General features: G+C 48.4%; 1 protein-coding gene and 1 long non-coding RNA gene across 2 annotated transcripts in view; one reads left to right on the forward strand and one right to left on the reverse strand.

Moving 5' to 3' along the window:
* LOC125334445 (cytochrome P450 2W1-like) overlaps positions 1-4,033 on the forward strand; it is a 9,567-nt gene extending 5,534 nt beyond the window's left edge. The window contains exons 6-9 of the mRNA XM_048321280.1: positions 655-796; positions 1,183-1,367; positions 1,865-2,006; positions 2,615-4,033. Coding sequence (XP_048177237.1) covers positions 655-796; positions 1,183-1,367; positions 1,865-2,006; positions 2,615-2,805 — 660 coding nt within the window. The 3' untranslated portion in view covers positions 2,806-4,033. The remainder of the gene's footprint in view (positions 1-654; positions 797-1,182; positions 1,368-1,864; positions 2,007-2,614) is intronic.
* The window catches only part of LOC125334448, a 24,102-nt gene extending 9,268 nt beyond the window's left edge, over positions 1-14,834 (reverse strand). Inside the window, exons 1-2 of the long non-coding RNA XR_007207139.1 lie at positions 14,741-14,834; positions 6,839-6,944 (exon numbers count right to left, since the gene is read on the reverse strand). This is a non-coding gene — a long non-coding RNA (uncharacterized LOC125334448). The remainder of the gene's footprint in view (positions 1-6,838; positions 6,945-14,740) is intronic.
* Between the last annotated feature and the right edge of the window lie 585 nt (positions 14,835-15,419).

Genomic DNA, 15,419 nt, shown 5'->3' on the forward strand with positions numbered 1-15,419 from the left:
TGCTCCATCAAGATGAATGATCCCCTTAAAGTAAGTACTTGAATGACAAATCATCAGTACAAGCCCTAACCTTGCCCTGCATCTTACTTAGTAGAGGCCTGGCAGTTTCACACATCAGTTGATTTCATTCAACACAAAATATTTGGGCTCTGAGCTTTTTCTTCTTTCCAGCTGGATCCAGGCTGACCTTAGGCACTAAGTATTCTACTCAGCTGTGTGGAGGAGGAGTTAGCACAATTCTAAAGCCCAGGCAGAAATGGCCTGAAAGGTGATTTTGAGCATTGTGGGGGATTCAAACCTGGCCTTGGGCAGGAGTCCCTCAGAGGTAGGATGAGCTGAATCTACTCTGTACAGGGCAGAGACCAGGCACTTTCCAAACCTGTGAGGCTGAGTCTGTGAACAGCACCTGGCTCTGGGTTTCAGCCTGCTTCCAGGGGACATGGGTGTTGAACCAAAACTCCACTCCAGACCTTCCACCTGTGGTGCTCTGTCTCTGGGGGATGCTGTGCATTCAAGATCAGGTCTATTTTATCACCCAGGTCACAAACACGAGACCACAGCCAGCAGTGCTTTGGGTTATGCAGTGTTTCCTGAGCTTGCTGAATACTCAGACTGATGGTTTTATGACTCCTCTTACATCTCGTGTTTTTCAAGGAGAAGAACAAGAAAGACAGCCTTTTCCATGACGACAACTTAATGGCATCCATACTTGACCTGGTCATGGCCGGAACAGAGACCATTGCCACCACACTCCAGTGGTCCATCCTGCTCATGATGAAATACCCAGAGATTCAAAGTGAGCAGCTTTTACCTACTCCATCCATGGCAAGGCTGAAATGGGGAAGGGAGAGGCCTGGCCTCAGATCCACAGAAGCTCTTTTGACTTAAGAGCTGAATCCTGTCCCTTCACTGTGATGAATCCCTAATGTACCTAGGTGCTGATCAAAGTCACAATAAAGTAGCCCCTTTGACTTGCTAGGAGAGAGGATGAGTGGAAATCCAGTATGATGCTGAGAAAACAACCCACCCACATGCCTGAATTAAACATATCCACACTGCTGCTTTAAGAATCCTCTCTCTCTTCAAACTCTGGGAAAAAATGGGGTTTTTTCCCCCAAACCAAATCCAAGGAGGGAGTTGGCTTCCTTGCTGGGACACATCCCTTTCGTTTGTTCCTTCCAGAAAAGGTCCAGGAGGAGATTGGGAGAACGGTGAAAGCGGGGAGCTGGGCCACATACGAGGACAGGAAGAACATGCCCTACACCAACGCGGTGCTGCACGAGGTGCAGAGGTTCATCACCCTCCTGCCACACGTGCCCCGCTGCACTGCTGTGGACACCCACTTCAGGGGCTACTTCCTTCCCAAGGTAGGTGACTGCTCCCTCCCAGGAATCCACCACCCTCCCCAGATTCACCAGTGCCACTGGAGGATGGTTTCTTTAGAGGGAATTACCAGACAGAGCCCAAAATCATGCCCAGAAGAGTTCCTGTACTGAGCTCGGAGTGTGCCATAGGACTCAATCCAGTCCCTCTCATGCTCAGGACTTCCCCACTCCATGACAACCCTGGTTTACCTCCTTGCTGCCATCTGCAGCAAGATACAGTGAAGTATCTGCCAGAGAACTTGCAGGATCTTGCCTTCCACTTGAGGTTTCCACAGCACCATGTGGGGTTTGGCTCCGATCCTTGGCACTGGTGGGACAGTCTCATTGATGTCTCTCCACTGGCTGATGGGATAAAACCCTCGTGGTCTCCACCTACCCCAGGTAGAGCAAATCTCCTAGGACACCAAAGTCTGTGTGAGAAAATGAACCAAAACAGAGCACTTTGCTATCTTTTGTGCCTTCATGTACTTTTCTTCCAGGGTATAATTGTAATCCCATCACTTACCTCAGTGCTGCTGGATAAGACACAATGGAAGACACCACATCAGTTCAACCCCAACCACTTTCTTGATGCTGAAGGGAATTTTGTAAAGAAAGGAGCTTTCCTGCCCTTCTCCACAGGTAACTAAAAGGCTGCTCTGCACAGAGCTGGGGCTATGGCAGGGCCATTTCATTACAATACACGCTAATGAGGTCTTCATGTCTAAATACTGCCCCTAACTCCATCAATAAGCAACCAGAAAACAGAATGGAATCAATTATTCTGCATCTGGGCAAATGGCTGCTCTCAGAGCACAGCTCTCCCACTGCTAAATATAGCACAAAGAAGGGTGGTAAAGAAGAAACACACTCTTTTCTTAAAGTGGGATGTGAGGATAAATTCCACAGGAAAAGTGAGTTTCAAACCATTCCACTTTGGAAGAAGGTGGCATTCTTCTATCAGGCTGCTTTTCCAAAGAAAGGGTTAAAGATGCTGAGAGGGTTGGAAGAGCTAAGGAGAGGAGAGGGCACACCACAAATGTGTAATAACCCTGTAAGATGGCTGTGGCTGTGACAAAAGAGACCAGGCAGGAGCCTTTAGCAACACAGGCCCCTCTACTCCAAAATGCTTTAGTGCATTTCAAGGTTTCCCTCCTGCTCCCACTGCAGCATCTCGGACGCTAACATGTGCATGGCAAACATTCCAGTCGGGTTTTCCATCAGGTAAAACACTCTGCTTTCACCTGCAGGGCGGCGGAACTGCATCGGAGAAAGCCTGGCCAAGATGGAGCTGTTTGTCTTCTTTGTAGGGTTGCTCCAAACATTCACTTTCCGACCCCAGCCGGGAGTTTCAGAGTCTGACTTGGACCTCACCGTCCCCCAAACGACTTTCACACTACGGCCTCAGCCTCAGGCCACCTGTGCTGTCCTGCGGGAATAACCACGGCCTCATCCAAGAGCTTTGGGGGTCCCAGACCCCAACTTTGCTCCAACTCGCCATCCCCCCATGCTGCCTCACCACCACATCCCCTTCCCACTGTCTCCATCCACTCCCCCTCCACTGCTCCATGCCCCCCACAGGCTGCTCTGTGCTCCCGTGCTGTGGGGGAGATGCAAACACAAACCATGGTGCTGACAATCACACCCCACTTCTCAAGACAGACCATGCATGGAGCTGATGAAGGGACCAAGCTGCTGGTCTGGTGGAGGGGATGCAGCCCATGAGCAGTAGGGGCAACACCCAGGCTCCCAAGGTTCACCATGTCACAGAAATCTGCCCAGAATCCTGAGGAAGAACAAACCACAGTTTGCTGGAAGCCACAGAAAGGCACTGCTTGAACCATCCATAGGTACCTCCTGAGCTTTCCCACATCTCACAGCAAAATCCTATCAGGATTTCACCTACCAGGCAGCCAAGTCAAACACCAAGAGTGAAAAAACAGATTGGTTCATGTGATTTGAGGACTAAGTTATTCCTGCCTTGGAACAGTGTCCTGGAAGATGCCCCAGGGTCTGCAAACCCATTCAGATATGCAAGTGCTGCTACCAAGCTCAACACTGCTCCCCAGTCTGAATGAAACAGGAGCTACATTCCGAAGTTTGCAATTTAAATCATGAGGCCACGTGAGATTTGCACCAGCATCCAGTCATAAAAGGCTAATGACACAGAAAAATAAACTACACCCACTGCTAGTTTTACGCATCTCTGTCCTTCCTGTCCTTGTTAATAGCAGCAAAGACTGTTCCCTCTCTTCAGCTATCCTGGTTAATGTTAAGAGCCCACATCAGCAGTCATTCCGGTGTCTGGGATGGTCTGGCCTTTGGAACCAGCCGTGCAATTCCCCTGCAAATGCCGTCTCATTTCACAGGGCTTGTTTTGCACACACACACATGCACAGAGAATTGGGATCGGGGATTAAACGAGACCTGGTTTGGGTTGGCTTCCTTTCCTCTGTAGCTCAGCCTGGCTGTTGTTTCTCTCTGTGGCACTCACATTCCATTATATTCCACAACCTTACTCGAGCTGACATATGGCTCAGGCAGCTTCCCATTCATTTATCTGCCTGTGACTTCCCACTCCTCCACATGCATTTTCTTATGTGTTTTATCATACTCTTTGTTTCCCCTTCATGGGAAGCCAATAAAGTTTTGATCCCATGTCCTCATTACATTTCCTATGCCTGGCACCCAACTTTGCAGTACACAGAAATGCAAACACCATGAAAGGTTGGTCCTGAGCCCAGAGTGACAACAAATAAAATGTTAGATGTATCCCATGGCTGAGAAGTTCTGCATATGCTCATCCTAGTGAACACCAGCTCAACAGGAGACCCTCCATAGCTGCAGGGTGGTTTCATCAGGGCAAATTGCTCAGCTATGGGCTGTGAGTCAGCCCTGGGGACAGCCTCAGTTCTTCACTTCTATGCTTCTTGCTTGCAGAGGCTGAACCAAAGGTTGCCACCACAGCCTCACTGATGCTGGTGCTGGCCCTCTGCTCAGTGCTTTGGATGGGAAGGCAAGGAGAGACAGGTAAAGCAACTGGGCAGCAAACCGCATATAAACCCTGTGAAGGAAGTTTTGATCTTGCTGAAATAATAAAAAAAAGACTTTTGCCTTTGGCTTCAGAAAGGCCAGGACTGTTCCTGTTTTAACCCCTCCGAAAATAGTGTGACCTCGAAAGACAGGTAAGGCAGCAATGTAGTGCTCTAGGGGACAACAGTGGGCTGGGCTCAACTCTGCAGGATTCACTGGTGGAACCTCAGACCTGCCCCTTGCCGTGGGCTCTCAGGTCCTCAGCTCTCAAGTAGAGAGATGGATCCCTTCCTCCACGGCACAGCAGCCTTCAGAGCTGCAAACATCCAAGGAAAGCAGGTTCCTTTGATTCCTTTGAAAAATGCATCCTACTTGTGCCTGTGTCAGCAGATGGATAGAAGTGATCCCTCCCCAGCACACTGAATTACACAGCTGAATATATCTCCACGAAATAAAGTACCTCTCTCCCATTTATTTGCTCAGCCAAGCGATGGCAGAACATTGATTATGACTCAGCTATCTATTTATCTAGCAGAAAACATTGGCTCTCAGTGGTGGAAATACCATTTCCACATTCCTCAGTGGCCCTGAGGGTCTTCCCTGGAGCTGCAAAACATGTTTGTGCCTTGCAACTCTCAGCTGGATTGAAGGCAAACACCTTGAGGCAGGACAGGTACCTGGATGTTTAGAGTCAGATCTGAACAACACCAACTCATTTTGTGGCACTGTCCCACGGCCCAGCCAGCAACCCCCAGGGCTGTGTGGTGCTGGGACCAGGGGCTCCTGCCCTGAGAGGGGCAAGGACCAGGGACAAGGATTGCAGCGACTCCACCTGCAGCTCCTCTGCACTGGCCAGAGCAACGAGCGTTGCACACAATCCAATTTCTACTTTATTTTTGCCACGAGATGGCACCACGATCCCTCCGAGTCCCAGCCGGCCTAGCCCTGTGGTCCTTGCTGGGCTAAAACACCCTGCCAGCACAAATTTGGGCTGGGGAAGGAGTCAGAACTAAGCCTTTAGGGTTTATGCCCCCCCTTCAGTCCACCTGCATTCACCTGCTGCACGGCTGGGCGCAAAGACACTCATTTCCCAATAACCTGGAAGAATCAGGTGGTGTGCAGGTGCTGGCTGGGGTTAAATTCATCTGGCATCTCCCGTTTCCCCCGTTCTGTCTGGCAGCACAAGGGTGAGCAGAGGGATCCCTGCTGCTCCCCGCAGCACAGCCACGCTCGGCTGTAGGCCACTCAGCATTCCTCCCTGGGGGCTGTGTCTGGCAGCCAACTTGTTCCTCTGAAGAACTAATTCCTGGGCTCACACACGCCAGTAAGACCCTTCATTAGTGAAGGTACCCAGTTCACTGGAATTACTGACTAATATGTGATCTGGCCCTAACCCAGCAGGGAGGTGGAAACCCGGAGGTGTGATGGAGTGTTCAAAACCCACATGGATACAGCACTTGAGGACATGGCTTAGTGGGGAACATGGTGGTGGTGCTGGGGTTGATGGTTAGATTTGATTATCTTAAAGGTCTTTTCCAACCAAACCAATTCTGTGATTAAGCCACAACAGTTGTTGGCTGTTCCCCAGTGATGAAGCAGAGGAAAGACGTGGGCCAGGCTCCCTTGCTGCCCAGCTGCTCTCTGCTGGCCTCCAGCAAGGCAGAGACAATGTCCTGGTAGCTCAGGAGCAGCACTGCTCTGCAGGGCATGGACAGCAGGGAGTGAAGAGAACAAGGAACAGACTCCAGGTTATGAAGACTGAGCTATGGGAAAAGGGAAGTTGTGTGCCTAGCCCTGAAGTCACACTGGCATTGGACTGAACGTGTAGGAGATGAGGGATTAGGGAACTGGCTCTTCCCCCCAAAAGCCCTGTGCTTGAGGCTCACCCAGTCCTGGTGCTGTTATGCCCAGTGGGTCACTGGTGTGCTGCACCCCCTTCACCTGGAGAGCAGCAAGTGCCCTGGGGGTGAAGCAGCCTGTAAAGGGGTGTCAGCTGGGGTGCACCAGGGAATGTGTGGCAGGAGAGTGACAAATCTCCACACCTCACAGATCACTGCATTGGGAAATGACAGCTTTTCCCAGTCCTCAAAGGTAGGAAAGCAGCCAGGGCCAAGAACTCAGTCTGTGTTAACCTTTCCTGCAGAGCAAAGGAAGGGCACAGAGCTCCAGTGGTAAAACACCTGCAAATCCCAGTTCCTGCTGAATGCTGCTTGGAATACCCCGGGACAGGAGGTCTGCAGCCCCTGGGGCAGGTAGAGAACAACCTCTCAGGTGCTTTGATCTTGAGTGGCAGCATTCAGTGCTTGGATGGAGGTGGACAGCATCCAGATTTTGGATGCTCTGGCACACATGAGAGGCTATGAAGCTTTTCCAGGTGAGCATCACTTACAAAGTCACTGCAGAATACTTCAGCACACTGTGTAAGCAAAGCAAAGCCTTACTTTGATTCTTAGGGTCCTTCAGCAGCAGCAGGATGGCCCCATTGCAATGTTGAGGATGTTGTCTGAGTGCCAGCCATGAGCAGGGCGAGCGCAGGGGCATCATAATCTGCATAAAGAAAACATGTATTGCTCTTATTAGGGATATATGAAGGAAAAAACCTCTGTTGTTAGCATGAAAAGAGAGAACTAGGACAGGTAACCCCGGCTCCAGAGACATTAGGGTGGGGTGCAGGTGAGTAACAAGTTGCATCATACTGACATTCCAGTGAAGAATTTCTTCAGTTTTCAGAAGAAATATTTGCACACTTGAGAAATATTTGCCCCCCCCGAAATGATCCAATTGCACAAAGTCATCCATTTTCCAACATCACATGGCATTTGTCTGCTTTAGGCAGTGGTTGTATGACCAGCTCAGGACTTCCAGCCGCTGCCTGTGGATCCTGGGAAGGCAGAAATTTGATGAGAGGTGCAGAACAATACCCTTGTAAGTTGAGGAGCTGGGGTTTATCTGTCTGTGTTTGTGTGCCAGGCCTTTCTAGGAGCCACAGGAGAGCCATGAAGGCCCAGGACACCACTGACACATCAGCCCCACTGTCCCTGCTTCCTGCTGCTGGTGGGAAACACTTTCCCCGTTCACACTGCCCGGCCCAAGAATGCGGATGCAATTGGAGAAAAAGGGCAAACGCAGGCTGATCCAGACTCCCACACAACTGCTCCTGTTGTGAAATCCACCACGTGGGAGCTGGTGAGGGGGATGCACAAACGCCATAGGAATTCCTGCATCACTGTAACTCTGCTGCCTCCTCCCATGCCTGGAGGGAGGGATGTGCCTGCCTGAAAGTGCTGCAAAAGTAACATTGCCTCTCTCTCGCTCTCTAGCAAGGAATGGACTGTAGGTGACAGCTGATGACTAAATTTTTCTTGCTTTTCCTTCAGTATGAAGTATTTAAAGTACTAAAATAGGAGGATGACTACCCAAAATTTAAATATTTCTGTATGAACAGTCACAGAGCGTGTTTGTTAGACAATAATCTCATCAGCATCTCTGAAGAAGGTACAGCAGGAATCATCATCTGGTTAAAATGCCTCTTGTTTGAATACCAAAGCATCAATGTAGCTCATCAGGTTGCACTCTTTAATACTCCCTTTCCTTGCCTCGAGGCACTTCTTCAGGATTACACCCACCTCTTCTACCTTTTTCAGTATGATCTTGGGAGGTTTGAGGAGAATGGGTAGAAATTAAACAACTAAAAAGAAAACAGGAAAAAAAATTAAAAAAAAAAAGATAAATTCATCCATTATCTTATAACACTCAAGTGTCTTAATGGAGACATCATTTATGTGAGGAACCACATGACGTGGTTGGAGTCTCTTTTTTGCTAACTAAAAAATTTTAATGTCTAAGAGGGCCTCCTCTTAGTTAAAATTCTCTACAGAAATAAATGGGGCCTATCAGACTTGTCTAGATAGAGCCTATAAACATGAATTTAAAAAAATACAATTAAGAGAAAGTGATACTAAACTCATGAAACAATGAAATTACATTTTTAAAGAGGTAATAAAGCAAAATGATAAAGCATTTCGCAAAGAAAACTTCAAATGTTTAGTAAGCCAAAACACTGCTGTTTTGACGGTGGATATTGATTTTATCTTTCGCATGAATTATAAATCAATTACACTCAGCATCGTTAAATTTCACAGCACAATAAGCAGCTGCATTTTATGTGCAGGGAAGTTACTTACACTATTTCTCAATGTTATAGATAAACTGGCTGCAGAATAAGATTCACAAATCCCTTGCTCTTGCTAACTGGCTAGAATTTCTGCTGGTTGCTGCAAAACCTGAACCTAGAAACCCCCAAATACACGTGCAATTGTCCCTAAGACAGGAGGTTACTTCAGGATGTTCACACAGCATCCAGCAGAAGAAAACTGGAATGAGCCTGGCTAATTGTCTTTCTACATCCACAAATAAAGTCAGTTTTTCAGTAGTTTTATCACTGGTCTGTTTTTAAAGAAAGGAACTCTGGCTATGCCTTCCCTGAAGAGACCTGATATCCCTCCTCTCTTCCACCTTAGTTTGGACTGAAAATCCTGGGAAATAGAGAATGCTGGTGTTTTGTGGTTCATTCTGGGTACTGCTGCAAAAAATACTGACAAAAGCAAAGAAGAAAACAAAAGCCCCCACAAAATCCCAGGTATGCAGAGTCTTTCTGGGCAGGAGGCATTATTTTAGGCATTATTTTAGGCAGTTGTGTGCTGTTCGCACCAAAGCTCTGGGTTTGGCTTGGTTATAGCTCTCTCTCTGCAGCCTGACACAGTAAGAAGCTCAATGCATGGGATTTGTCTCAGGCTGACTTGCTTTTCCTTAGAAAAATGACCCAGCTGTTTCAGAGAGCAAGGCTGGGAGCAGATGACACCGCTCCATCCCTGTTGTGAACAGCACAAGGGATTTCACTGAACAACTTGTGATTTAGAGGATGAACTGTGCAGGGGGACAGGAGCAGAGGCAGGGAGGCAGCTCTGCTGACAGCTGGGGAACTCCCTCCTTTTGGCTGACCAGCAGCCAAAAAAAGTGCTCAGTCAGGAGGGCACGGAGGTGTTTGGGTACAGTGCAGAAACCTCTCTTCCCAGGAGGGCTCTCAGGGCTGAACACAGCCTGGATCTTCATCCAGTCACTGGGAAATAGCACAGGGTACCCTTCCTCACTCTGGGCCTCCCTCTAAGCAACAAGATGAACCCCCCCCCCACACACACATGCTGTATGCATTATATACATATTAGGTCATCAAATCTTTCTCATTCAGCCTTGGATTGTTCCCTTTGTTTTCCAATGTCTAGTCTTGGGCAGTGTATTAGTTTTTAACATGCAATTCAGAAACATGTCAAAATTCTGTTTACAGAACTAATTGTTTGAGGTACAAACAGCCCATGCTGCTGCACTCTTGCCAGTTCTTGCAGCCTTTATCATGAGTCATCGTGATCCATGCTCTGTCTGAACTCCCAGTAACTGCACAGGGGATTGCATAAGGACCTCAGCCTTTGCCTTGTCAAAAATCATTTCCTTCCCTCTGCACTGCAAAAAAACCCAGCCTTGAAATGTGACCCAAGAGCCCCTAAAAAGCAAAAATACTGATAAGAGAAACAACAAGACCCCCAGATGTATTTTTCTTAAGAAAACAATGTCCCCCAAGCCCTACAAGAGTAGCCCTGACAATAAGGACACAGCTCAAATCTCAGCTCAAGACTTTTACAAACCCTTGCACTTGCAACAACACATCTGAGAAGCAGCACAGCCAGCACATCCTTATCTGCCCAACCTGCTGGCACCGTGTGACAGAATATGGCTACAGCTGCTCTGCCTGCCCTTGCTGCCAGCCAGCAGCATCTCTGGGAACCCCAGAGGGACAGTGAACACCGGGTGTGCCTCTCTGCAACCGAGAGAAGGAGAGAAAAAGCAGAGTGTGGAGGTCACCAGGGCGAGAGACAAGTCCTGCTGGGTGGGTGAAGAGTGGCCTTCGGGCAGCATCTGACAGTGGGACGACACAGCATTTTAGTGAAATTACCCTGATCTCACAATGGCCCTGTCAGTAGGAAAAGTGCACTTGACATCTGTTTTGTTTGAGTCCTTTCAAATCACAAGGGTGTTGTACTGCTCCATACCATGCTCTGAGATGGTATCAGCCTTGAGGATGCATTGGGATTGTTCCAAAGGGCAGGAAGGGTCACACCTACGCTGGACACAGCACCCATTTAAACCTGTTCCCTCTCCCCATCTCAGGAGGGGCCTGGGCTGACTGGAAAGGACATGACCTCAGCTTGCACCAGTCCTCTGCACCACCCAGGAACACCCCAAAGCCACTTGTGTCACAAGCAACAGCATCTGTGGTGAGAGCAGGAGACTGGGAGTCTGGATATGCACATCCACATCCCTGCCTGGACAAGGACTTGCCTGTGTGGCTTTGAGGAGACAGGGCTGTGCCCCGGACAGCCCCGGGGCGTGTGTTGGGCTGGTGTGAATGAGCCCTTGTGCCTGGAGCCCCACTCCAGGGCTGGCTCAGCTCCTACCCTTCCCCACCAGCATTTCTGGGAGGTCCATGCAGAGAAGAGGTAAAGCAGGACATGCTGCAGGAATGGCATTGTCACACAACGTAAGAATTACCAAAAGCAAGAGGCAAAGAGATGTCACTCTGACACTAAAAATGTGTTTGTGATTCCCAAAGAGAATGGAGAAGGAAGCAATCAGATCACCTCTGCCAGCCCTCAGCCTGCCCAGCAGGAGGACAGGTTACTCATTACCTGCTGGGTGAAGCAAACGAAAGAGGCAAAGCTGGGCAAAGATAACAGGTTCTTAGATGGTCTACAAAAGCATTGTCACCTCAGAGGCATAGGTTAAAAATTAAAATGAAAATTAATGTTTATCTAGGAGTAAATGATCTCTCAAAAAAACCCAAAACTTCCCCTGTCAGGGTAGGGTCATGTCACAAGTCACAAGAGACATCACAGAAAGGGAAGCCCAGAAGAAAAGACAGGGAGCTCTGGGACTGAACCACCCACAGGGTTGCAGTTGGGAAAGTTATTGCTTGGGTTGTGTAGAATTATTTGGAGGTTGAGCCCATCCAAATCAGACACTCTTGGACAAAGAGGATCAGAGAGCAGAAACTGAGGTCTCCCTCCCTGCACCTGCCTTTGGAGCCAGCCAGGAGCAGGTGGGGTTGGGGGCACGGACAGAGCCCAAGACAGGCAGTTCTTCCCAAGGAAACCCGAAATCACGAGCAGGCAACGCCTCCCACCTGCACAGCCCCGTGCTCCTGCACTCCAAACTGGAGCCAAGAGGACGAGGCCAGGTCCCAGCCTGGGTTTGTCAGGTTGCATCCCAGAAGATGCCATTCCCTCTCTCTGCAAGGAGGCTTTCCCTCCCCACTGCTGCCTCCACACAGGCCTCACAGCAAGCCCAGGGGTGCTGGGGGCTGTGCCAGGGACACTGGTGGGATCCTGCTGGACACGGCAGCCGGGAAGCAGCCGCAGCCCCCCGGCGTGGGTGGCCTCGGCAGCACTCTCTGCTCACGGCCACAGCTCGCAGGTGGCCACAGGAAAAAACTGAGCCCTCCTTCATTTATTTTTCTTGCAAGCTGTGTTTTAGATGTTCCCCTGAAGGGCCCTTTGAGGCGGCACAAGCTGCCCCAGACCCTTCTCCTCAGCTAATTAACACGTGCCGACAGCCGCGACCGCTGGCGCAGCTGAGCCAGAACAGCCTTGAGCAAGCTCTGGCCCAAACCCACACCCCCAAACTTACCTTCAAACTCCTCTGAGCCTCCCACAGCCAAAATGCTGCTGACCCTGAACCCAGCAGGCTCCTTTAAGCCATTAATCCATGTGCAAGCTTTGCCTTCCAGGCTGGAGCTGCCTATTGTGAGCTCGGGTCTCAGAACAGAGCTCGGGGGAACCAGCTCTTACTGGGTTTGAGAGGTTTTGGGTTTTCTGTTCAGAACTGCAGGTCAGGCATTTGTCAGAGGAAGGTTAAAGTGTTTTAATGGTGTTAAGTGTGATACCAGCTTCTACAGTCCTGTGTAGATTGTCTTTAAAAAGCCCCATCCTCTTTCTCACTGCGTGGGGTCTGTGACACATTTCAGGGAGGGCAGCTCTGCTCCAGCAGCAGCACTTGAATGTGAAGAGCACTCCAGCTAAAGAGATGCCATTATCCCTGGTTTAGAGAAGAAAAATCCAGATGGAAAAGAAAAAAGATTGGTTCAAAGGCCACATGAGACAGTGACAGGAACATGATCAGAACCACAGTCACCACTAACAGGTGCACCAAAAGGGGCAACAGAGTAGACATGCCCCCAGCAGATAATAAATTACACAATCTATCACAATTTGGGTATTTTATCACCCATGAAGAACTTGAAATGTGACTTGCAGTTGCAAAATCCAGCCTGCGGTTCCATACCTGTGGTCTCAGCAGTGGCAATACTGAGAAACGAGCTCATCTCCATCTGAGAGCTGCTTTGAACAAACCCTGACTGCCCTGGAAGCATTTCAGGGATTTCCAAATTGTGGGGCTCAGAAATGCTAATGGATCACTGCACGGCATCACCAGCCAAAGGGGCACAGTGCTCCTTTGGAGGTTACAGATTAATATTTAAGCTAATCACTAATTTCAAGTTAAAATGCATCAGTATTATCTGCCTGGGTTAACAGCACAGACAGGCATCAGCCTGCAGTGAGTGAATGAGGCACTTGCCCATTTCAAAGCAGGAGCACAGCACCAGGCAGCTGCATTCCCTCTTGAGTGATTCTTCAGGAACCAGACACAAAATCCTTAGAGGTTTGCTCCATAAACCATTAGCCAGTAAAAGTCTAATTAGGTTAGAGACATATGGCCTGAACCAGTAAAAAATTCAGCATCGGTGCACACTACAGTGTTATTAACCTCACAAAATGTGGATGTATTTCACAAGCTGCTGGGCTGAACATTGAAAACTGCATCACATTCAGTCTTCAGCAGTGAGACTTTGCTCTCCTAAGCCAGCAGAAATGGCAAAAGGCAACAGTTTTGCTAATGAAAACTGGTTTTTTCTTGCTACGATATCAATGATGAACATGAAGATGATACAAAAGATCTTTTCTGAACAGGCTTTCCCAGACACTGAAATATTCAAGGTTAAGCCCACCTGTACAGGTGAGCTGAACTGTTACCCCAGGCCTGTGAACCTCAAGGAGACACTCCCACCTCCTCACCATGCCCCCACTCTCTGGGCAGATGAGCAACCACTTGGACCCACAGCTCCTCAGATCCAGGCAGTTTCTAACTCCAGAGAGAGGGGATGTCCTCAGCTTGCCATCTTGATTTGTGTTTCATCTCATCTCACTTATTTTGGGCTTATGTTGAGTGGAAAGGGATTTAGAAGGAGCTGAACTCTGGGATGTGGGAAGATGCATCAACTTCAGCAAGGCCAACTCTCATCCCGTTGATTTCAGCTGAGTTTTCCCATAGTTTATATTAAGCTTGCCATTAACAACAGCAGGAATTCGGGACAGGCTGCAGCGGCTCCAGTAACATTCACTTTCCCTTTCAGGTGTCCCAGTGATGATGTGTCCACATTCCCTCTGGATTTAAAGTTTCTCTGGACACAGCAGTGAGCCACACACGGCTGTCCCTGGCTCCACAGGGATCTGAACTACTGCAGCCACATCTGAAATGCTGCTCACACAAAGACATGCACGTGAGGGAGATGGGCAGAATTTAGCCCTAATTTGCATGTTCAGTCCCTGTAATAAGCCCTGGGAAGTGTCTTTAAAAGGAGACTGCTTCCTAATTGCTTCTTAAAAAAGCCTTTAACGTGGACTCTTTGGCATGACTCAGGGGTGCATTTCTAAATCCAGTTTCTCCCATGAAGTTTACTCTGGCTGTTTGGTTGGGTTGCATCCATATGCTATTTTTATTTTTTTGATCATCAAGTCTGTTTACAGCATGGAGGAAGAATATGGGAACAGAAATAAAGCTGGGCCAAGCCCAAAGGAATGAGCCCAGCAATGGCACTGCCAGCATCTCTGGCTTGGAGAGCAGGAGGCCCTGCAGCTGTGCCATTCCTCAGTGAGACACAATTCACTCTTCCCTTCTGGTTGTGCATTTCAAACCTCAGTTGTGTTTGATTTACCCATCATCTGCAGACTTAATAGCAAACAGTTAAAATGCCTGCATGTCCTTCTGCTGCCAGCTTTGGATCTGCGGTGCATTACAAGAGAGAATATTCTCTAGAATACACAGGCTGAGGGAACTGGCTGTCACAACACTATCACTTTTGGCTTCCTTAAATACAGTAATCAAAGTATTTTGAACAGTAGCCTACAGCTACTGAATACTTTCCTGTCTCAAAATAGACACGAGTCTCCTCCCACCTTCTGCCATGAGCTCTTTGGTCACTCTGAGGTTTCGGTGGTCCAGTCCAGTTGCCTTTGCAGTATCCTGTGAGCACAGCCCAGCTGGTTCCTGGCTCTTTGATCCAAGTGTTACCAGGTTATTCTGCGAAACAGAGTCAAAAGGACATAAAACATTTGCAGGGAAGGTTTGAAAAAGGAAAGATTGTCTATGTTTGCATTTACATTTTTAATATAGTCGTGTTGTCTAGAGGCCAGATTTGGGGAATGGAAACCAGGAGCCTGGTTTCTATTTTCAGCACAGCCACTGATTGCTCCGTGTTCCTGGCAAATCTTTTAATCTCTTTTCCTCTGTTTTACCCATCTGTAATAAAGGGATCATCAGACCTCCCCAGCTCTGCCTTGTGTGGCAGCATCTTCTGATGAAACACGGCAAGGACGAAGCATTAATAATCATTCCATACATAAGAGCCAAGAGGTCACAGGTATTTAAGTACAGTTTAGCCATTCAGTGCCCCTTTATGCATGCAGCAAGCTTTGATGTTAATAGAAGTTATATATTAAAATGGAATGGAAAAGTAGGCCCTTCAGGGCACAAAAATAACCATATCCAGAGCACCATTAAATAAATACAATATAAAGATGAAAATCAGTTCAAATACTGAACAAATTGAAAGGCAAGGAGACATTTAAGAGGAAA

Source organism: Corvus hawaiiensis, chromosome 16, assembly GCF_020740725.1.
Source record: "Corvus hawaiiensis isolate bCorHaw1 chromosome 16, bCorHaw1.pri.cur, whole genome shotgun sequence".
NCBI lineage: Eukaryota > Metazoa > Chordata > Aves > Passeriformes > Corvidae > Corvus > Corvus hawaiiensis.